Source organism: Panicum virgatum, chromosome 7K (genome assembly GCF_016808335.1).
Source record: "Panicum virgatum strain AP13 chromosome 7K, P.virgatum_v5, whole genome shotgun sequence".
In the NCBI taxonomy this organism is placed as follows: Eukaryota; Viridiplantae; Streptophyta; class Magnoliopsida; order Poales; family Poaceae; genus Panicum; species Panicum virgatum.
Window position 1 is genome coordinate 18913892 of NC_053142.1, and position 23396 is coordinate 18937287.

The 23396-nt window shown below is 45.4% G+C and overlaps 1 protein-coding gene across 1 annotated transcript; it reads left to right on the forward strand.

The window, feature by feature from the left end:
* The first annotated feature begins 18711 nt into the window (after positions 1-18711).
* On the forward strand, positions 18712-22776 carry LOC120639981. Its single transcript, XM_039915885.1, has 6 exons — positions 18712-18850; positions 18958-19051; positions 19138-19225; positions 19337-20107; positions 20457-20627; positions 22477-22776. The coding sequence occupies exons 2-6, from the start codon at positions 18990-18992 to the stop codon at positions 22774-22776; spliced, it is 1392 nt and encodes a 463-aa protein (XP_039771819.1). The 5' UTR covers positions 18712-18850; positions 18958-18989.
* The last annotated feature ends 620 nt before the right edge of the window (positions 22777-23396 follow it).

A 23396-nucleotide genomic window follows, 5' to 3' on the forward strand; every position in this document is an offset into this window, starting at 1 on the left:
ACGCTTGCCTTAGCACACCTGCAGCCGCGTTCTCACCACTACTCACCGAGATGGGCCGCGAGAAGAGGAAGGGCAAGGAGATCATGGTCGAGAAGCCGGTCCGCAAGTGGACCCATGCAGAGAGGGAGGCCGAGAGGGCCGAGATGGTGGCCAAGGCCGCCGAGGAGCAGGTGTCAGGCCGTGCTCGTCCGTTTGGGATCCGGGAGTAGCCAGCCAGAGGCAGAGGCAGGGGCAGAGTCAGAGGGGGCAGGGCCATCAGGGCCGCGTCTGAGGCAGCTGCAGGGTCAGATAGCTCAGATTCAGATGCAGCGCAATCAGAGCAGTCTCAGGGACAGAGTACTCAGAGATCACCGACTCCAAGACGTTCTGGCAGCACTCAACTGATATCCGCAGCAGCAGAGTCTCCACCAACGACCGAGCGTCGCACCGGGCCCAGGACGCGAGGTGGTCACCAGCCACAGTGCCTCGCAGGTCCACAGCTGCAGCAGCTCGCAGAGGCGTGGCCCTAGAGGCCGAGTGCGCAGTGTTCCGTTTGGACACGGTCGTGCATCTGGAGCCAGGGGTCCTGCTCCAGAACTTGACCAGAGCCAATGCGGCTAAGGTCAAGAGGCTCAGGTGGAGCGTTGAGGAGGAAGACTAGTTCCCCGTGACCCGTGACAGCAGGGTTGACCATAGGTTCTGGACGCTTCTTCAGGCCAGTTTCTAAGAGACCTATCAGAGGCGGGGACATCGGATCTTTCCACATAGAGTGCTCGACTGGGTTTCTCTGAGGACTGCAGTAGGAGAGGAAGATGTCAGAGAGCACTTTTCTCACTTCAGAGGACTGCCTAGACTGCTTGATATGGAGCAGAACAGGTACATTGAGGACTGGGTAAGAGTGTTCTATGCCACAGCCTGGATTGCTCCCGAGCGCAGAGCCGTGCATTTCATGTTTGGAGGCCAGGTCTTTGGTTTGACGAGGGCGACGATTGCACGAATCCTTAGAGTCGACTTGGTCGATGTCTCCCTTCACAAGAGAGTCTAGGGGGACGCAGATCCACCTCGCAAGGCGTTGATTGGTGGGATAGCACCTTCTCACGAGGCGATCACTCGGTGCTTCCGCCAGCCTTTCCCAGCCTCGTATGCCAGAGTCCCCAACTTGCTGACCCCAGAGGCGTACACAGTTCACATGGCCCTCCGGAGGACCTTGTTACCGAGGAGTGGCTACCCAGAGGGGTTCACAGGACTGCAACAGCTACTACTACTCCATATCCTCACTCATGAGCCTTTCGACATTGTGGACTTTATTTTGGCTGAGATCGAGGATGTGATCACTAATGGGATGGGTGTTGTGCGCCAATTTCCATATGCCCACTGGATCAGTTTCATCTGCTCCATGATTGTGCCAGTTGAGTCACCCATCAGCGATGTCTACCGTCAGGATGAGGCTCCCCGGTTCCCAGTGTACCGTCTGACTGCTCCCCCAGGACCGGAGGAGGGGCAGACAGGCCGAGAGAGCTGCCATGACACAGCTATCGGCAGAGGTTCAGGCCCGAGTGGCCGAGGAGGATGAGGCACTACTTGAGGCAGAGGCACAGCTTCCTGGAGGAGACGATGAGATCCACTGGTCAGACATCGAGACCGACTCCTCTGAGGACGATGAGTACTTCCCTCCTGCACCAGCTGCTCACGATCACGAGGCAGGAGGATCCAGAAAGCCAGCAGTCACTACTGTCTCCGAGTCTCAGGTGACTCAGCCGTCCGAGCTCACCTCTCTACTCCAGCAGCTAGTCAGTCAGCAGAGAGAGGACCGGCTCGCGACAGAGGCCCGGCTCACTGCCATCCAGAGGGAGGCTGCTCTAGAGCGTGCTGCATCTGAGGAGTGGTTTGTTGGCCTACTTGACAGAGTCACTCAGAGGACAGACGCTCAGTTTCAGCAGATGCAACAGGGCATGATTGTCACAGAACAGTCCAAATAATACCGATCAAGTGCACTAATCAACCTTTTGAACTTAATCCTTCGCTAATGCACTTCACCAGTATACCCAGACTACCTGCTATAACTAGGATCGATTACACGGGAACTCTCGCCAAAAAAACGAGCACAGGTTATTACCAGCAACAAAAATTTTCAAACTTAACTTAAAACCAGAGTTAAACAAAAGTCTTCAAAATTAATTTACAATAAAGTTTCACAAGCCAGGGTTACATTTCGAATACAGAGTTCAAACGCAGCGGAAAACACAAACAGATTGAAACAAGCTTCAAAATGCAGTACGATAGATAACGTCGATGACAAAGAAGAGCTTCACATCTTGCCCACTGATGTGAGGCTCACCTGCCTTCACTTCACGGAGAAGGCGGAACCCACTCGACCGTCCAACCTAGAGGAAGAGGCTGACCAATCCAGGACGCACCGATCTCTTCGAAGTCTTCCAGAAAACAGCCTGCTCAGAAGGGTTACAACCAAACCCTGAGTACTCTAATACTCAGCAAGGCTTACCCGTCTATGGGTATACTTAGCCCATTATCTAGACATGCACAGCTCTTTGGCTCTGGGTTATTTTGCTGAAAAGCTACTAATACTAGATCCTTACTTTCAATATTTTAGCTCCAATTGTGTTGATAGCTAGAAACTAGGTTTGCCTAGTTCTCTAGAGCATTCATGGTTAATCATATTATCTTCTCAAGAACAACAACATAAAACCATCTTTTCTCTTTCTGTCCTTTCAATCCTTACTACGATGCGACACATTGACCAAGGCTCTCATATCCGCGAGTCACGGCGAATCGATCCGATTTAACCTTGCAAGGTGGACCTAACTCACACGACACGTGAAAACCCCGTCGGGCCACACACGTCAACTGTTCCCATAATTACCCCGAAGTCTGAATCAAGCCGGCAAACACCCGGATGATGAGCCCCGCACGTGCGAACACCCAGTGAACCCGTGGGCCACTTCACCATCCGTCAACCCTACCCAGCACCGCAGGTCGAGACTCAGATTCCGACGCAATTAAGGTAATGAGCTTACCGGTTTCGACTACCTCCTACTTCCGGCATGTGGTTAGTACTGTTCAATCCTCAGTCAAAGGGCCAACAACAGAATGGTCCTCAATCGACACAGGCGGAGACTCAACTTTCTTTACTCAATAATCATGTCCAACTTTCGCTCCGCCCGGTCTCCAATTTCCTTCTCATTGCATTATTTCTCAAAACACTGCCTGAAGTAACAACCCTATATCTCGCGGGTGACAGGGAATCACCCGTCTTCTACCGAGTTTACTTAAGCATAGCGGTGCTAGCGATAACTACACTAGTAAGGACACTGGGTATTCTAGATTATGCATCTATGGTTCCAATCAATTCCTTGAACGTAAATGCACAATACTTTAAATATAACATGGAGTAATTAAAATAAGGGATATGCTTCGGGGCTTGCCTTGCAGGTCAGCAGGGTTAGTGGCTTCTTCGGGAGCTTGATCAACAACTTCTCCTGGTTGCGGTTCTCCTGCGGAAGGCTCCTGGACCGGCTTAGCAATTAGCTCGTAGGCGACTTCGGTTTCCACGTCTATACGATTAAAATATGCCATGCATGAGACTCATGAAATGATGCAAGGCAATGCAGTAAACATACAAGAATGCATGGATAAAAATGGAGAGCAACAGCCCTAACTATGGTTCAAAACGGATGGTTCAGCGCTGAGATGGATTCCTGGTTCAAAAGTCTTTTAGCCTGAAGTGTTTCCTATCAAGCAAAAGTTACTAAACTCGCTTCGAAGGATTAAACACAACCCTAGAACAACATGGATCAAATTATCTAGGGGCTTGTTTTGTTGCAAAAACACATGCATACATGAAAGAATTAAATACAACAAAAAACAAAAGAAAAGATTAGCTAGGAGCCAAGTAAAAGCAAGGACTTGACTTGCAGATATAACCTAGCAACAAAAAATTTATCAAAATAACAAGATTTTGATAAAGCATGCCACATAAATTTTCCAATATTTACTGACGATCGACAGTATTTAATTTAACCCTAGAAAAGGAATTAAACACTACAGATCCACACACATGCACATAGGTTATGCACCTGAAACTTTTTCAGTGGACTACACATGCAAAGAGTAAGCTACCATAAAATTTTCAGGATTTTTAGACAAACAAAACAACCTATACAAAATAAATTAGCTTAAACACAAACCATAAATTTAGCAGGGGCAAAATTGACATTTACCATGCACAAATATTTTTCTACTGAAGATCCTGATTTTATCAACCTAACAAAATTTAGTTTGCATTTTTAGGATTTTTCTGCATTTTTCTAGGAATTATCAAACTCTCAGCCAAAACAACAAATAAAGAAAAACATTAAAGAGGGGGCTGACAGCCGGGCCCCACATGCCAGTGGGCGCCGGCCCAGCCCCAGCCCTCCCCTGCTTTGCTGTTCGCGCACGCCAGGGCCGGCGCGCGGCTTGGCGCGGCGGTGGCGGCGGCACTGCCGCCGGCGGCGGCCGGCCAGCGATGCGGCCTGGCCGGACCGCGGCCAGAGCGGCTCGGCAGAGCGGAGCGCGCGCGGGGCAGGGCACAGGGGTGCGTGGGGCGGCTCAGAATGGTGCAGCGGCGCCCATGGCGACCACGGCGGCGGCGCAGCGGCCCAGGCGGCCACGGGGCTAGGCGGTTGCGAAGCGGGGCGGCGCGACGACCAGAGCGGGCGGGCGAACCCGGTGCGCGTGGTGGCGCGGCGCTTGGCCGCGTGAGGAAGAGGAGGGGAACGGGGTCAGGAAGCTCGAGAGCGGCGCAAGGAAGCTCACCGCGCAATCAATTTGGACGGAGGAGGGCCGAGAGAGGAAGATCGACGGCGAGGCGGAGCTTCGGCGCGAAGCGGCAATGGCGGCCGGTGGCGCAGGGGCCGATTCGGCCCGGTATTGGCTCGAACGGGCAAGGGATGAGGCAAAGGAGGTAGAGGGCGAGGTTGTGCGGCTCTGGGCACGGCGAATCGAGGCATGGCGGCGAGGATGGCCGGCGTGGACGCCGGCGGTGGCACTGAGCTCGAGCTCGGCTCGGTGTGAGTGAGAGGGAGGAAGGGAATGGCGAAAACGGACACGACTCCGTGCTCGGGATAAGGACGCACAGTGCGGAGAGCGAGGATCGCCGGCGCGGCGACACGTGGAATCACCTGCGACGACGCGGGGTCGCGGTATGGGCGCGCGTACGATTTCACTGGAGAACACAGTGACCGAGTGGGACTCGTTTGAATTGATTTTTACCAAAGTTTGACCGCCCAAAACTCCAATTTTCACATTGGCACTCGAAATTTGGTCAAAATAAAAGTTGTAGAGGACAAGATGAGCTACAACTTTGTTTTTGGAAACAACTTGATTTGAAGCCCGAATCATGGAGAAAAACGCGCTCGAACTCGGCTAAACCGATGTTTACCGCGCGAACTCGATTAACGCTAATGACCGTGATTAACCCTGATTAGCGATTAAGCACGATATTAACGTCAAAACTAACACCGGGGTGTTACAGCCTTCCGCCGTTAAAGGAATCTCGTCCCGAGATTCACACATGAGGAAAAAATATGAAAGGCGAGCAGGTTCGAAGATGTAGTACCTGGATGAGCGCTTAAAAAGTCTGGATACTTGGATCTCAGAAATTCCTTGTTCTCCCATGTAGCTTCATCTTCGGAGTGATTACTCCATTGAACTTTGTAGAATCGATTAGTTGTGCGACGAGTAACTCGATCCTTGCGATCAATAATCTTGATAGGATGCTCAGGATACGTGAGATCAGACTCTAATTGAATTGAGTCACTATCAATAGCTTCAGTTGGAATTCTCAAACACTTCTTCAGTTGTGACACATGGAAAATGTTATGAATTGCCAAAAATTTTGCTGGAAGATTCAACCAGTACGCTACAGGGCCACATCTCTCCACAATTGGGTATGGACTAATGTAGCGGGTAGCTAGTTTTCCTTTTACTCCAAATCTTTGAACGCCTTTCCAAGGTGATACTTTTAAGTATACATGGTCACCAATTTTAAAGACGAGTGGATCAGTCCTTTTGTCAGCGTAGCTCTTCTGCCGAGACTGCGCGATTTCCAAATTTTCTTGAATATGGCGGACTTGTTCTTCGGCTTCTTGAACCATGTCGGGACCAAAGATAGTCCTTTCACCTGCTTCATACCAATTCAAAGGTGTTCGACATCGACGACCGTACAAGGCTTCAAATGGTGCCATTTTGATGCTCTCTTGATAGCTATTGTTATAAGAGAATTCAGCTAATGGCAAACATTGATCCCATTTCTGTGGATAGGCTAAGACACATGCACGGAGCATATCTTCTAAAATCTAATTGATTCTTTCTGTTTGGCCATTTGTTTGAGGGTGGTAAGCAGAGCTGCGAATCACACGAGTTCCTAAGCAAGTATGCAATTGTTCCCAAAAGCGAGCAGTGAATTGGCTTCCACGATCAGAGATGATAGTCTTGGGTATACCATGCAGGCATAAGATACGCTCGATGTATAACTCAGCATATCTTTTTCTGGAATAACGAGTACTGACTGGAATAAAATGTGATGCCTTGGTTAGTCTATCAACCACAACCCAAATCGAGTCGTAACCTTTTTGGGTCCGCGGTAACCCAACTATATAAATCCATACTAATATCTTCCCATTTCCATTCAGAAATACTCAAAGGCTGTAGAGTTTCTGCTGGCTTGAGATGACTAGCTTTAACTCTGCGACAGATGTCACATTCAGACACATATTTAGCGACCTCTCTTTTCATTCGAGTCCACCAAAATCGTTGTTTCAGGTCCTGATACATCTTGTTGCTACCAGGATGGATAGATAAGCGGGAAGTATGAGCTTCATCAAGAATTTGCTTTTGGAGCTCAAAATCCTTAGGTACCACTATTCGGTTCTTGAACCATAACACATTCTCACTATCTTGGTGGAAACAGTTTACTTTTGGATCTCCTTCTGATAATCTTCTTTGAATTTCCTTTACTCCTTTATCTTTCTTTTGTGCTTCGATGATTAGATCACGAAGAGTAGGAGTAAGTTCTAGATGAGCTAATGTGCCATGGGGTACAATGCTCAAGTTCAGCTTTTCCATCTCAAAACAGAGAGACTCACTTAGAGGTATAGCAGAGAGGCAATGACAGTGGCCCTTGCGACTTAACGCATCAGCAACCACATTTGCTTTTCCTGGATGGTAGTGCACTTCGAGCTCATAATCTTTAATCAACTCGAGCCATCGTCTTTGACGCATGTTCAAATCAGCTTGGGTGAAAAGATATTTGAGGCTCTTGTGATCTGTATAAATGTTACACTTCGTGCCCAGAAGATAATGTCGCCAGATCTTCAAAGCATGGACTACAACTGCTAATTCTAGATCATGTGTGGGATAGTTCTCTTCGTGACGCTTGAGTGATCGAGAAGGATAAGCAATCACCCGATTCTCTTGCATCAGAACACAGCCAATTCCGGTGCCCGAAGCATCACAATAAACATCGAATGGCTTTGTAGTGTCTGGTTGGGCTAGGATTGGTGCTGAAGTAAGTAGAGTTCTTAACTTCCGGAAAGCTGCCTCACATTGGTCACTCCAATAGAATTTGGTACCTTTCTTGAGAAGTTCAGTCATAGGTTTAGCAATTCTAGAAAATTCCGGTATGAACCGACGATAATAACCTGCTAAACCTAAGAAACTTCGGATTTCAGCCTTCCAGTTCAGTACATCCTGTACTTTACTGGGATCAACAGAGATACCCTCAGTCGTGATAACATGACCTAGAAATGGAACTTCCTTTAGCCAAAATTCGCACTTACTGAGCTTAGCATATAGCTGATGTTCCCTGAGATGCTGGAGTACTATATGAAGATGCTGAGCATATTCTTCCTCTGTCTTGGAATAGATTAGGATATCATCAATGAATACCACAACGAATTTATCCAGCTCTGGCATGAACACAGAATTCATGAGATACATGAAGTAGGCTGGAGCATTGGTTAATCCAAAGGACATGACCAAATACTCATAAAGACCAGAACGAGTGGAGAATGTTGTTTTTGGTATATCTGATGGCCGGATTTTGATTTGATGATAACCAGATCGAAGATCTATTTTCGAGAAGAACTTGGCACCGGCTAATTGATCAAAGAGAATATCAATGCGAGGAAGAGGATATTTGTTTTTGATGGTGACCGCTGTAGCGAAAATGGCCTCTCATGCCATATTTCAATATAATGTTTTGGTGATTGATATAGACAACACAACACTTGGACTAATATAAGTGTTAAGATGACCATTCTCAGGCTTTTAGGTTCAAGTGATGACAAAGAGAAGATAGGCGTAGCTAGGCCCGAAGGGCCCGAAGGCCCGAAGAGACTGTGAAGAAATTCAATACACCGGTTGAACCGATGTTAAGGAAAAGACACACGCCGGTGTAATTGTCCAGAAGCTAGAAACTGAAGATACACTCACCGGTTAAACCGACGTTGAAGAAAATGCATACGTCGGTGCATTGCCAAATGAAGATCAGGAAAAATACATACACCGGTTGATCCGATGTATCACCGGTCAAACACATCGGTGCAATTGTCCAGAAGGATGGTTTTCCATGGAAGGTGAAGAAGTTATCTCACCGGTTGAACTAACGTTTATATTACATTCACCGGTTGATTACGTCGGTCGATTGAGGTAGCCGTTGAAGTATAACGGCTAGTTGGAAAATGCACTCACCGGTTAAACTGGTGATGACAAAAATGGGAGCATCGGTTTAACCGGTGATAGCACTTTTTGTCAGCCTTTTTCCAACGACTAGTTTGGGGTGTGTGGGCTATATATATGCCACCCCACGGCTCATTTGAGAGTGCTGGAAACCAGGGAAGTATACAAGAGCCAAAGATCATCTCCAACCACCATAGAGCTTCATTGTACATCATATAGGCTTAAGCACACTTGTGAGAGTGCTTAGTGCTTGTAATAGGGATTAGTTCTTGCGAGAGCTCCCTTGAGAGAAGTCTTGCTGCGGCAAGCAACTTGTGATCTGTCGTGTGACCCTCCGTCTTGGTGTGGAGTGGCAATGACACTTTGTGCGGGGGAAAAGGAGGCCCCCTCCTTGGTGGAGAAGCTCCGTAGTGGATTTCGGCCGGGTGACCGAGAGAGACGGTGGCGGTGCACAAGACTTAGTGTCTTGTGGACACTTGCCTTTGCTTACCGGCATCGCCTTGGTGGTGTAGTGCAAGACGTGATCGGAAGAGCCTCGGTGTCCCGTGGACGTTGGCGTTTGTGCCGAACCACGTTACATGACCGTGCCTACTCGGGAGTTTGCATCCCTCTTGCACTTATCTCTTTACTTATCATATTACGCTTCCGCATTTACTCTATCTTGCATGCCTTTACTTTCCTAGTTAGTTTGATTAGGATTGGCTATAGGTTGCATGTTTTTAGGGGTAAGTAGAGAGTAGCATAGATAAACCTTAGTCATAACTAGCATGTGTAGGACGTGTTAGGTTTATCTTATGCAAGTAGTTTGAGCCCTAGGACAAAAAGCGATTAGCGACCCTATTCACCCCCTCCCCCTCTAGGGTCGGACACCCCGGTGATCCTTACAATTGGTATCAGAGTTTGGTCTCACACCTCTTAAAAGGATTAGCCAATTCTATTGGTAAATTTGTGAGAAAGCTTGTAAGAGACCCGTCGACTTCACCGTCGAGTGAGTATTATGTCCGGGGAAGGGATGAGTACCGATAGGGCTCCGTTTTTTGATGGCACGGGTTTTCCACGATGGAAAGTGCTTATGCAAGCACATCTCCAAGCCCGTGGGCTTGATGTTTGGCGTGTCACCGAAGTAGGCATGAAAAATGAGAATAAGGCCGAGAGACAATATGATTCCATTGCAAAATCAATTCTATTGTCTTCTCTATATGATAGTGTCTTTAATCGTGTTTTTGCTAATGAAAATGCTCATAAGCTATGGAAGCAAATTGTCGAGAATCATGAGGGCACAAAGGATGTTGCCAATCAAAAATATCATATTCTCGGCGATGAGCTTAGTAGCTTTAAGCAACTTCCAAATGAAAATGCTCATGACATGTACTCACGATTAAATACTCTTGTCAATGAAATTAATGCCTTAGGTCTCAATCAAGTGAAAGATGAAGAAATCAATCGCAAGATTCTCCGAAGCCTTCGCAAGCCTGATTATGACATCATCAATACAATCTTGCAAAAGGAAGACTTGGTCAAGCTTACACCCAACCAAGTCATCAATCAAATCATTGCCCATGAATATAGTATGGGGATGACAAAGAAGAAAGAGCAAGAGTCCACCTCCTCTTCAAGCAAAAAGAGTCTCACCGCCAAGCACTCATGCAAGCACCAACCAAGGCGACAAGACTCATCAAGCTCAAGTGAACAAGAAGAAGAGGATGAGGAAGATAGTGATGATGAATCAAGTTCAAGTGATGAAGAATATCCAAGGATCGTGCTATACCATCACCGCAAGATTGCCGAGCATGTACATGAGCTCTATGAGCTTGCGTACAAAACACTCATTAGAGGAAGTGCGGCTGGGATGGAGAAGATGGCGAAGAAAAACAACGAGTCAAGAGCCCAAGCTCTCTCCGCCATCCACAAGCCCAAGAAAAGTGGTGAAAGCTCAAGTCACAAGAAAAATTCCAAGAGCTCCACCACCCATCGCTCTCGGAGATTTATCACCACCACCCATGTGTCTTATGGCACTAGGTAATAACGATGTAAGTGATGACTCCTCCAATGATGAATCCGATGTTGAAACCAATGAAATTTGTGAGATGATGACACTTCTCCATAATCAACAAGAATATCTCACTAAACAAAATGAAGAAATCAAAGCTCTCAAGAGAAAAGAAAAACTTCATGCTTCATTTGTCTCAAGATATGAGAACTTGCTAAACAAATTCAATTTGTTAGACAATGAGCATAAAGAACTTAAAATGAAATATGAGAGTCTTGAGTCTAAAAGTGAATCATCATCGGATAAATCTTTTCCTTACAATATTCCTTGTGCTATCTCTTTTGATAAGGTAGATGCGTCTACCTCTTGTGAGCTAACCCCTTGCAATGAGAATGTGATTGTATAAACATGTGATGATCTCATTGCTAAGGAAAATGATGAGCTTAAACAAGAGGTAGAAAGGCTAATGACGGACTTGAGGCGGCTCAAAGGAAAGTACACTAAAGAGCAAGTCCAACCTTCTCAAGATAACACCTCCGTGGGCATGAAGAAGCTTGAGAAGGGAGAAACCGTGACTTGCTTCAAGTGTTGCAAAGAAGGCCACAAGTCCTACCAATGCAAAGAAAAAGAGGGCAAGGCAAAGGGCAAAGAAAATGGCAAGCCCAAGAACTTGAACAAAAACAAGAAGGCTAAGGAGATCAAGAGAAACACATCTCCATACTTGAAGGCGTCCTACATGTACACCAAGCCCACCCACAAGAACAAGCAAAAGAGCAACCACTACATACTTGAAAAGAAGAAGAATGGCAAGGTGGTGGCTCATGGCATGGGGTGGAGAACATATGGATGGAACCGACCTATTTGGGTGCCCAAGGATATTATTTATACCATGGATGGCTCTCAAAAGGTTTGGGTTCCTAAGACTTAGGCACCAAACAAGTGCAACGGGGGATTTGGATGCTTAGCTTACAAGTTAAAGTGAAGGTTCAAGCCAAAACAAGCTAAGCTCACAACTTGGACATTTGTTACCCAAGTCCCCCATAAGGTAATGGTAGCTAGATTTCAATTCAAGAATCATGTAGCTCCATTGCTTTTGCTAGGATGTTTGCTTGTTTTGCATCTCCTAGTGTTATATATGGTGGGTTGCTTGTGCCATGACTCTAACCCATGAGCAACCTACATGGTTTGATAAGTGTGTAGAAAGCTACACAAGGTTACCTTTCATGGTACACGGACTTCATGAGGTATGTATTTCATATGTGTACCATGAACACAAGCTATAGGGTAAACTTCCCAATTGTGTCAAAATCAATGTGCATACATTTGCTTGGTGATTCAAACACTAAATGCACACATTTAGGGGGAGTTCACTTTATAGCTTGTGATTTTGAGACTAATGTGTTTGCTAGTTTATCTTTTGTAGTCTCACGTGGAGGTAACACTCTAAGAGAATGTTTTTCACGATCAATGTGAACAAACAACTCTATAAGAGTGATTAGATAATTTGTGCTTTCATGCATTTTGAGCCATGCTTTATTGAACTTAAAATGCTCATATCTAAGTTCATAGGCTATGTGCTCATACATTTGCGTAACCTTGGTGTACCAAGTACTCTTCTTTCAAAGACTTTCAAATTGGTTGCAAGTCACTTTCAATTGGTACATGTAAGGTAAACTAAGTTGTTCCCCCGGAGGTATGCTAGGTTCTAAACTCATTCAATTGGTATATTTGTCAATTTCTTATCCTTTTTAGAGCTACCTCCGTGGATGATATGATCTAAGCTTTCTAATTATAACATCTAGTTGTGCACTTGATTTTCACATTATCATTTTGTGCACATACTTGTGGAAAGCTTAGCTCATGTCATGCTAGTTTTGTGATTTTGTGATCCACCATAGTAAATTCTCAATTGGTATCTTCATTGATATCATACAATTGGATCATGAGTCATGAAACTAACTCCCTAGGCTACTAATCTTCTTTTGAGCTATATTGTTTTGCAAGACCTTTTTAGGAGCAACACCTTTTAAGTGATTTGATACCAAAGGGGGAGAAATACCTAAGTGAATCAAGTCATGAGGGAGAATCAAAGGGGGAATCATGGTTTTAGAGGGAGGCCAAGCCATCATTGGATGGTGGTAAGCATCCAAGTGACGGGGAATTTGGAGGCTTGGCAAGGTTTGGGATGCATGAGTAGGGATGCATCATGCAAAGATAAAGTAAAGCCAAGTTGTGGATTAAAGATTAGTGACCCAAATTCCCCTCCCCTACATATGAGGTAATGAGCAAGGTAAAAGGATGATCTCAATTTCATTTGACATCCTTCATACATCGTTGTATCTCAATGCCTCTCTGGGATTGCATGATCTTATCTTTACAATTGGTATTTACAATTGGTATCTTTTATTTGCTATGCCTTCCTAGACTATCATATGGTAGGTTGTTTTGGTACTAACTTCTTATCTAGTGCAACCTACATGGGCGAAAAACCGTTGCTTCTCCATGACACATATTTTCGAAAGAAAATACCAAAGTCTACAATCGGTATCAATCCTATTTTTTTGGTATTCATTTGGTGTCATGTTTTCAAGTTGTAGAGTTTGATCCCCATTATGTGAATTACAAATACATACATTTGTTTAAAGTGATTCAAACACTAATGCACACATTTAGGGGGAGCCAACTCTATAGCTTGTGTTTTTGTGACTAACATGCTTTACAAGTGCTATTTGTTGTAGTCACACCCCCTTAGTTCATTTGGTAATACACTCAATCCTTTGATATCAAGATGATGCACATTGCAATTAACCCTACATTTGGTATCAATTGATCAAGAAAGATTGGACAAGGGAAGAAGAAGACCAAGCCATAACTCCCAAAGGTTAAAGAGATAAATGGTATTGGGAGGCATGGCTAGGTAAAACACCTCTCACCAAGTTAATTCTTTTTGCTACTAATGCTCTTTGTTGCTAGTGGTTATAAAGCTTTTAGGTGTTTAATGACAAAGGGGGAGAAATGTACCCTAAAAGCAAGCAAATGATGCCATTAGCAAGGGGGAGGAATGGAAAATGCAATACAAAAGGATGCATGGTGATAGGGGGAGGTACTTAGTCAATGTGGGGGAGAAGTGCAATTTGATGATCCCATGGACTAAGGTACAAAGGTACAAAAAAAATGTTTTCATTGCTCATATGGTTCAAACCACACATAAGCCTTTGTTCTACAATTTTTTCTACAATTGGTATCAAGGGCTTTTAAAATGAGCATTGAAATGTCATCCAAGCAAGCTAAGTAGTTTCTAACTTTTCAAATTGTTATCAATTTCATATTTTTGTAATTCATCTTGCTTGCTTTGGTTGTGTTGTCATCAATCACCAAAAAGGGGGAGATGGTAGCGAAAATGGCCTCTCATGCCATATTTCAATATAATGTTTTGGTGATTGATATAGACAACACAACACTTGGACTAATATAAGTGTTAAGATGACCATTCTCAGGCTTTTAGGTTCAAGTGATGACAAAGAGAAGATAGGCGTAGCTAGGCCCGAAGGGCCCGAAGGCCCGAAGAGACTGTGAAGAAATTCAATACACCGGTTGAACCGATGTTAAGGAAAAGACACACGCCGGTGTAATTGTCCAGAAGCTGGAAACTGAAGATACACTCACCGATTAAACCGACGTTGAAGAAAATGCATACGTCGGTGCATTGCCAAATGAAGATCAGGAAAAATACATACACCGGTTGATCCGATGTATCACCGGTCAAACACATCGGTGCAATTGTCCAGAAGGATGGTTTTCCATGGAAGGTGAAGAAGTTATCTCACCGGTTGAACCGACGTTTATATTACATTCACCGGTTGATTATGTCGGTCGATTGAGGTAGCCGTTGAAGTATAACGGCTAGTTGGAAAATGCACTCACCGGTTAAACCGGTGATGACAAAAATGGGAGCATCGGTTTAACCAGTGATAGCACTTTTTGTCAGCCTTTTTCCAACGACTAGTTTGGGGTGTGTGGGCTATATATATGCCACCCCACGGCTCATTTGAGAGTGCTGGAGACCAAGGAAGTATACAAGAGCCAAAGATCATCCCCAACCACCATAGAGCTTCATTGTACATCATATAGGCTTAAGCACACTTGTGAGAGTGCTTAGTGCTTGTAATAGGGATTAGTTCTTGCGAGAGCTCCCTTGAGAGAAGTCTTGCTGCGGCAAGCAACTTGTGATCCATCGTGTGACCCTCCGTCTTGGTGTGGAGTGGCAACGACACTTTGTGCGGGGGAAGAGGAGGCCCCCTCCTTGGTGGAGAAGCACCGTAGTGGATTTCGGCCGGGTGACCGAGAGAGATGGTGGCGGTGCACGAGACTTAGTGTCTTGTGGGCACTTGCCTTTGCTTGCCGGCATCGCCTTGGTGGCGTAGTGCAAGACGTGATCGGAAGAGCCTGGTGTCCCGTGGACGTAGGCGTTTGTGCTGAACCACGTTACATGACCGTGTCTACTCGGGAGTTTGCATCCTTCTTGCACTTACCTCTTTACTTATCGTATTATGCTTCCGCATTTACTCTATCTTGCATGCCTTTACTTTCCTAGTTAGTTTGATTAGGATTGGCTATAGGTTGCAAGCACTAGTACAAATGTGATTTTCTATGACGATTTGATAGTGACGTTTCTGCAATTCGTCATTGAACATTATTTTTAATGACGAAATTTATTACTTCATCACAGATGACGAGTCACGCAGCCAACCCGCTAGAAAATAATGACGAAATGAAGAAAAGCGTCATAGAAGGCACAAACGATTCGTCATAGATGCACCGTGGTCCCGCCTGACAGAACCGGCGGGTCCCATCTTGTCCACGTGGCGACGTGGGTCCCACTTGACTGAATCGGTGGGTCTCGTGTCCACGCGGGCCCTCTACTCCGGCACGGTCCCACGACCAGGTGGCTCTCCACGTCAACGTCGGCCCCTACGATCCATCTGGGCCTTTGCGTATCTATTGGGCCGGCTGTCTTCGGATCTCCGGCAATCATCTTTGTTTCCTTCGCGGCCCAGCAACAACAGCGGGCCATGGAACGGTCCCAGGTTTAATCGGCAAAAAACCTGCACCTGCGTTTCCCAGGATTCGAACTGCATACCGGACGGAAGCCAAGAGAAAGCATTACCACTGCGCCATTGAACGTTCTTGTGAAAGGAGACTTATATTTTTATTTGTTTAATTAGCGAATGGTTTCCATATGTTCTCCACTGCGCCATCGAACCCTACAGACACAAATCGAATCTTGCGGCGCCGGCATGTCAAGTCGGGCGCACAGTGGCGGCGTCCACGGCGCACGGCAGCGGATCCGCGGAGTTTTCCCCGGCGCACGGGCGTTGTCCCCAGCGAACAGCGGCGGGACCGCGGTAGTGCCGCCGGCGCACGGCGGAGGGAGCACAGCGGCATCCCCGGCGGGCGCACAGCGGCGGCAGCGCGGCAGTGTCCCCGCGGCGGCTTCCCCGTTTGACGGCGGCGGCAAGGTGACTTCTTTGACCAAATATCTCCAGCTTTTTCCTTTTCTCGTTGTGCTGGTAATGTATGCTGTTACTGTGCTGTTTCAAGATTCTAGGGTTCGGTAGATTGGACTAGTGTCACTTCTGGTAATGATGTGCATTCATCCAGTAAGGATTTAGGGGCCCAAATGATATGACCAGTTACTACTTTTTCAGTATGTTAATTAGTAAATCATTTTCTGTTAAGATGTATTTGAGGTTCCGTTATAGTATTTTGCCTCTGATTTTGCACATGTATGCTAAAACAGATGGATCGAAGTTGGATTCATGGGAGACGTTTCACACTTGCCTACATGGACGGAGTGGAACAGTTCATGGAATTTGTTAGAGGGCAGTTCCCTGCAGACAGCGAGATACATTGTCCCTGCCGCAGATGTCTTAATCAAACTTTACGGCCTCAGCATGAAGTGAATGACCATATACACATCTTTGGAATGTCACTTTTGTACACTCGTTGGGTTCATCATGGAGAGTCTCCAGATGGCCAGGTTGCTGAGTTCAGAGAGGAGGAGGTGCAGCCTGATGAATATGATGATGGTGGAGGGATACATTTGGGTGAGGATGACCAAGATCATGACCAAGCTGATGACCAAGATGATGATCACGGAGTCACGGAGATGATATCAGATTTGTACATAGCAGTAGAGGAAGATGGAGGGACTCCAAGTTTTGCCAAAGTTCTTGCCGATGGCAAGCGGTCACTTTGCCCGGGATCAGCGCATTCTAGATTCTCCTTTCTAGTGAGACTTCTCTATATGAAGTCTCGCTATTGACTTGGCAATAACTTTTTTACTGCATTGTTGAAGTTATTGTCCGATGCATTCCCTCAGTGTCAGTTTCCAAAGTCGTATGATGAGGCGAAGAAATATCTTCGTGAATTGGGCATTGCATATGAATCAATCCATGTGTGCAAGAACAATTGTGTTTTGTTTCGTAAGTCTGAGGTGTTTGACACGGATTATGTCAACCTAGAAGCATGCCCAGTTTGTGATGAATCTAGATGGGAAGGTGGTGAGAGTGGCAGGCGGGTTCCTCATAAGGTCTTGAGGCACTTTCCACTTATACCAAGGCTGAAGAGGATGTTTGCCATGAAACGAACTGCTGAGGAGGCTCAGTGGCACAAGGTGGGTAGGAAGCCAGTCGCCAATGAAATGAGCCATCCAGCTAATGGGGAGGCATGGAAGGACTTTGATAGGAAGTATCAATCTTTTGCAGTGGATGCAAGGAACTTGAGGCTTTCCCTAGCTACAGATGGTTTCAACCCTTTTGGCAACATGAGCACTCAATATAGCATGTGGCCAGTGCTTGTGACACCTCTGAACCTACCACCATGGGAATGTGTCAATTCAGCCAACTGTTTTATGTCTTTGCTCATCCCGGGTCCATCATCTCCTGGAAAAGATTTTGACTTGTTTCTCGAGCCTCTAATTGAAGAATTGCTTGCTCTTTGGAAAGGAATGTCCACTTATGATGCTGTTAGTGGTAAAAAGTTTGATCTTCGTGCCGCTGTGTTGTGGTGCATACATGATTATCCAGCCTTGAGCACCTTGTCGGGGCGAACCACAAAAGGTTATTATGCATGTATCCACTGTGACAAAAATCCTTTGTCACGGGCACTGAGGGGTAAGATTGCTTACATTGGCCATCGTCGTTTTCTTCCAAAGGGATGCCGTGAAACCAGGGATGCGCCAGGCAAATTCAGTAGTAAAGAGGTTCAAGCGGAACTAGAGAAGGTGAAAGATGTGAGGCCAGGAAAGCATCCCGCACCCGTACCCAGGAAAAGGAAGCATGGGGAGAAAAGCAGCCCCAAAATTTGGAGTCGCAAAGTTGGGTTGTGGAAGCTACCATATTGGAAGGACTTGTTGCTGCCACACAATCTCGATGTTATGCACATAGAGAAGAACATTTGTGATGCCCTCCTAGGCATATTACTCAAAATTGAGGGCAAGAACAAGGACACCGAAAATGCAAGGATGGATTTGTATGATATGGGCATTAGACACGAATTTCACTTGCGAGAGGATGGAGATGGGTGCTGGATGCCAGAGGCTTTCTATGTATTGAACAAGGAAAATAGAACTAGATTCTGCAAGTTCCTCAAAGGTGTGAAGTTTCCACATGGTTATGCCGCCAACCTAGGCAGATTCATAAGTGCAGATGGTACCAAGTTGCAGGGGCAGCTGAAAACTCATTGTTGCCATGTACTACTACAAAAGATCATGCCTGCTGGATTAAGAGGATTGGTGAGGCAAGATGTGTATGAAGCAATTGCAGAGCTTGGGGACTTTTTCAGAGAATTGTGTAGTAGAAATCTGAAGATAGATGTTGTGAAAGGACTAAAGGAGAAAATCCCAGTTATCCTTTGCAAGCTTGAGAAAATTTTCCCACCAGCCTTTTTTGATGTCATGGTGCACCTAGCTGTGCATCTACCTGATGAGGCATTGCTTAGAGGCCCTGTTCAGTATGGATGGATGTACCAAATAGAGAGGAGATTGGGTACTTTGAAGAATTTTGTGAGTAACAGGGCGAGGCCTGAAGGATCAATTGCGGAGGCCTATGGCGCAAGTGACACCTTGACATTTTGTTCGAGGTATATGGCGGATGTCGACACCAAATTCAACAGTTATGATGCCATCAATGTAGATGAACCATTAGATAGTGACCCTAAAATTTTTAAGAATGGTGTCAAACTCGTAGGAGCCGACAGGAGGACATACATCGATGATAAGATGTATTTCAGACTAGTTTGGTATGTTCTAAACAATTGTACAGAAGCTGAGCCATATGTGGAGTAAGTATCGTTTTTATTTATTTGCAAAATTGTCTTATCCTGAATTGCAAGTGAAGCTTTGCTGATGGTTATGCTTTTTCGGACAGCATCTACAGGGCAGAGTTATTGCAAGAAGGGCCACATGATGTTGAAAAAAGGCTTGAAAATGGTTTTCCTAACTGGTTTAGGAGCCATGTAAGTGTCCTGCAGTACTAGTATTCTTTGTTTCAGCATCTCACTGCTAGTATTCTTTGTTTGAGCATCAATTTCCGCATCTCATTCCTTGTATTCTTTGTTTGAACCTAGATCGCCAAGAAGCGTACAGATCGTCCAGAAGAGGTTACTGATGGATTGTATGCTTTGTCTTGTTTTCCTGATCTTCGAGTGGGGTTTTGGTCTGCTTGCATTGTCAATGGAGTCAGGTATAACACAGTGCACCGTGAGAAATACTTGCAGACTCAGAACAGTGGTGTAATGACTCCAGGTACTCATGGTGATGCTGAAATTGATTTTTATGGTGTCCTTAATGAGATTATTGAGCTGCAGTATAACGCCACTGCACCAGCCACTCGGTCTGTGGTTCTCTTTGGATGTGATTGGTACAATCAAGTAGTAGGCAAGACAACAGGCATCAGAGATGATGGACATTTCAAATCCATTAACATTCAGTCATTGTGGTACAAGTCTGACCCTTACATTTTGGCAACTCAATCCAAAAAGGTATTCTACATGGAAGACACAGCTTTGGGAAAGAATTGGCGAGTAGTGCAGAAATTTGAGCATAGGGACGTGTATAATGTGGCTGAAAAAAGTGACCTCGTTTACCAAGAAGACTGCTGTTCTCATACAATGCAGCAAGGTGAGGGTGATGGCGAAGTGCAGCAAGGTGATGGTGATGAGGTTGAGGTCAATAATCAGGATGGCAAATATACTAGAATTGATGGTCGTTTACATGAACTTATGAGAAACAAGAAGCGAGCCAACATTTCTGTAGATGCAGAGGAGGAGGAAGATGACACTGTGATGGAATATTTTAGTGATAATGGCAATGAAAACGCTGAAGATGAAGATGAGGAGGTAGATGGAGATGATCCCTGAAATTGCTAGAACTAACAAAAGGTGAGGAACACTTCACAGCTGTGTTGTGCCTAGCTGCTTAGTATGTAAATGTTTGCACTGAACATGCTATTTCTATGTAAATGCTGTGATCTGATTTTTTTTCCCATACAGTTCAAGCACTTGCCATAACTTTAGGTATAATTACTGATTCACAATCCTATCGTTGTTTTGGAATATGTGCAGTTTGCTAGTTATAAGCATATTTACTTACATCTGCACTGCTGATTTAGTTACATCAGATTTTGACCATGATTTAGTTAGCAGTGGCTTTTCCATTCTTGATGCATTGATCTACTTTTGCCACCAGTTCCAGAGGTTCTTGTTTCAGTCTCAAGCTGAAACAAAGAGCATGGAGGAACCAACTCCCAAGCTGCTGATGATTATGCTATTGGGAGTGCACATGCAGAGGAATCAATTGCTGCTGGTGATTACGCTGTTGGTTGTGCACCGGAAGAGGAACCAACTGCTGCAGCTGATTGTAATGAGGTAACATCAGCTGCTGGCTCATACTATTTGCCAGAAGATTCATCAAATATTATAGTAAAAATTGTAGAATCTGCCAAGGCTCATTTGGTGCCAGTAAAAGATCAAATTTGACGGCGGTGTAACTTAGTCTTCAATGATAGAATAGTATTGCACGTCAAAATATGCTTTACTTCTAGTAGGTTTGGCCAATTGTATCAGTTGGGTTTACTGAAAGAAATGCTTGAATAACTTAGTATCTGAATAAATACAAAAAACTGTAGACTTGGATAGGGCATCGTTGTAAGGATCACCGGGGTGTCCGACCCTAGAGGGGGAGGGGGTGAATAGGGTCGCTAATCGCTTTTTAACCTAGGGCTCAAACTACTTGCATAAGATAAACCTAACACGTCCTACACATGCTAGTTATGACTAAGGTTTATCTTTGCTACTCTCTACTTACCCCTAAAAAGACTTGCAACCTAGCTAATCCTAATCAAACTAACTAGGAAAGTAAATGTAAGCAAGGTAGAGTAAGTGCGGAAACGTAATGCGGTAAGTAAAGAGGTAAGTGCAAGAGGGATGCAAACTCCCGAGTAGACACGGTCATGTAACGTGGTTCGGCATAAACGCCTACGTCCACGGGACACCGAGGCTCTTCCGATCACCGTCTTGCACTACACCACCAATGGCGATGCCGGCAAGCAAAGGCAAGTGCCCACAAGACACCGAGTCTCGTGCACCGCCACCGTCTCTCTCGGTCACCCGGCCGAAATCCACTACGGAGCTTCTCCACCAAGGAGGGGGCCTCCTCTTCCCCCGCACAATGTGTCGTTGCCACTCCACACCAAGTCGGAGGGTCACACGACGAATCACAAGGATTGCTTGCTGCAGCAAGACTTCTCTCAAGGGAGCTCTCGCAAGAACTAATCCCTATTACAAGCACTAAGCACTCTCACAAGTGTGCTTAAGCCTATATGATGTATAATGAAGCTCTATGGTGGTTGGAGATGATCTTTAGCTCTTGTATACTTCCTTGACCTCCAGCACTCTCAAATGACCCAGCCTTGGGGGTATATATAGGCAGCACAAGCAAATATAGCCGTTGGAGAAAAGCTGCCAGAAATGTGCTTAACGCCGGTTAATCCGACGTACCCCAAAAGCCATCATCGGTTCAACCGGTGTATGTAAACTGCCACTTGAAAAACTAGCCGTTAGCAATTAACCGGTGTATCGCCGGTTTAACCGATGCAATCAACCGGTGTATGTAAAATTAGCGTCGGTTTAACCGGTGATTGTAACTTTTTCACGTTCCTCCAAAAACCACCTCTCTGGACAACTGAACCGATGCAATTGACCGATGCATCGTCGGTTCAACCGGTGTATGTATTTTCATCGGTCTTCGTTTGACAATGCACCGACGTATGCATTTTCTTCAACGTCGGTTAATCTGGTGAGTGTATCTTCAGTTTCCAGCTTCTGGACAATTACACCGGCGTGTGTCTTTTCCTTAGCGGAACCCCCGTAGGGGTGGCCCTTCGGGCCTAGCTGCGCCTATCTTCTCTTTGTCATCACTTGAACCTAAAAGCCTGGGAATGTTTGTCTTGACAATCATATTAGTCCAAGTGTTGTGTGTGTCATCAATCGCCAAAACATTATATTGAAATATGGCATGAGAGGCCATTTTCGCTACAATCGTCCTAGATGTTCATTAACACAAGTTTAAGGATCCGAGATTTTTGGAATTTCAAACTCAAGTATGCATCTTGTTTTTTTAAAAAATCAGATATTTAATCCTTACATATTAACAATACAACTGAGAATCATCAATATATAAAGGTTTTAACTATTTGACTCATGTTTAGGTTGAGAAGCCTGAAGTGTGCTCTGCTAAGTCTGTGACCGCTACTGAGATAGAGGGGCAACAACCATATGGTGTGCGTGCTGAAAATGCTGTGTACACAATCTCAGCAGCTGAAAGGAAGCTTGATCGCAGCAAAACAAGGGTAGTCACCCCTGAAGATGTTGTTGTTGGCCGATCAACAGAAAAACAAAAAGTTATTGATTTAGTTGGTCACCCAAACGACAGCCACAGCTTCAAGGTGATATCTGTTTGGGGGATGGGTGGTATTGGGAAAACTACGCTTGTCAGAAGCGTCTACTGAAGCCAACAGCTTGGTGGCTGGAAGCGTGCTTGGGCCACTGCCCTGCGCCCGTTCAACCGGGAGGCACTTCTTCGAAATCTGGCCTTGCAGCTTTAAATAAATAGTCAAGAAGATTCAGCTGGTGCTGGAGACACACAAAATATTGAACAGAGGAAGAAGAATATTGGAGGAATGAAATATGACGAGGTGGCTAGTGAATTATCTAGATATGCATCTGGGGTTCAATACTGGAAGGTGGAAGAGTCACCAGACCTAGAGGAGGGAGAGCTGAGTGATAGCTGCTAATGTGCCTCGGTTTGTCTTAGGTGTGAGCTAGTTTGGTAGAGTGAGTTCTGACGCTGTCATTGTCGCGTTGCATTTTTTTTAAACTGTGGCCTTCATGTCCTGATTTTTCTTTGGACAGTTTCGTGTCCTGGTTGCTTGAGCTGGCGAGTGGTAACTGTGTCTGAGAAAACATTTTACCATGGACATTATTGCTGTGAACCCGAGACAGCAAAAATGAGAAAATCAGTTCTTTTGGACAGTTTTATCTTTACTGAGAATCCCTGATGGCTGGTTCCATGTAATTAGTAGTATAATAATGCATTTTTGGTTCCCTGCTAACTGCTAGTCAAATGAGG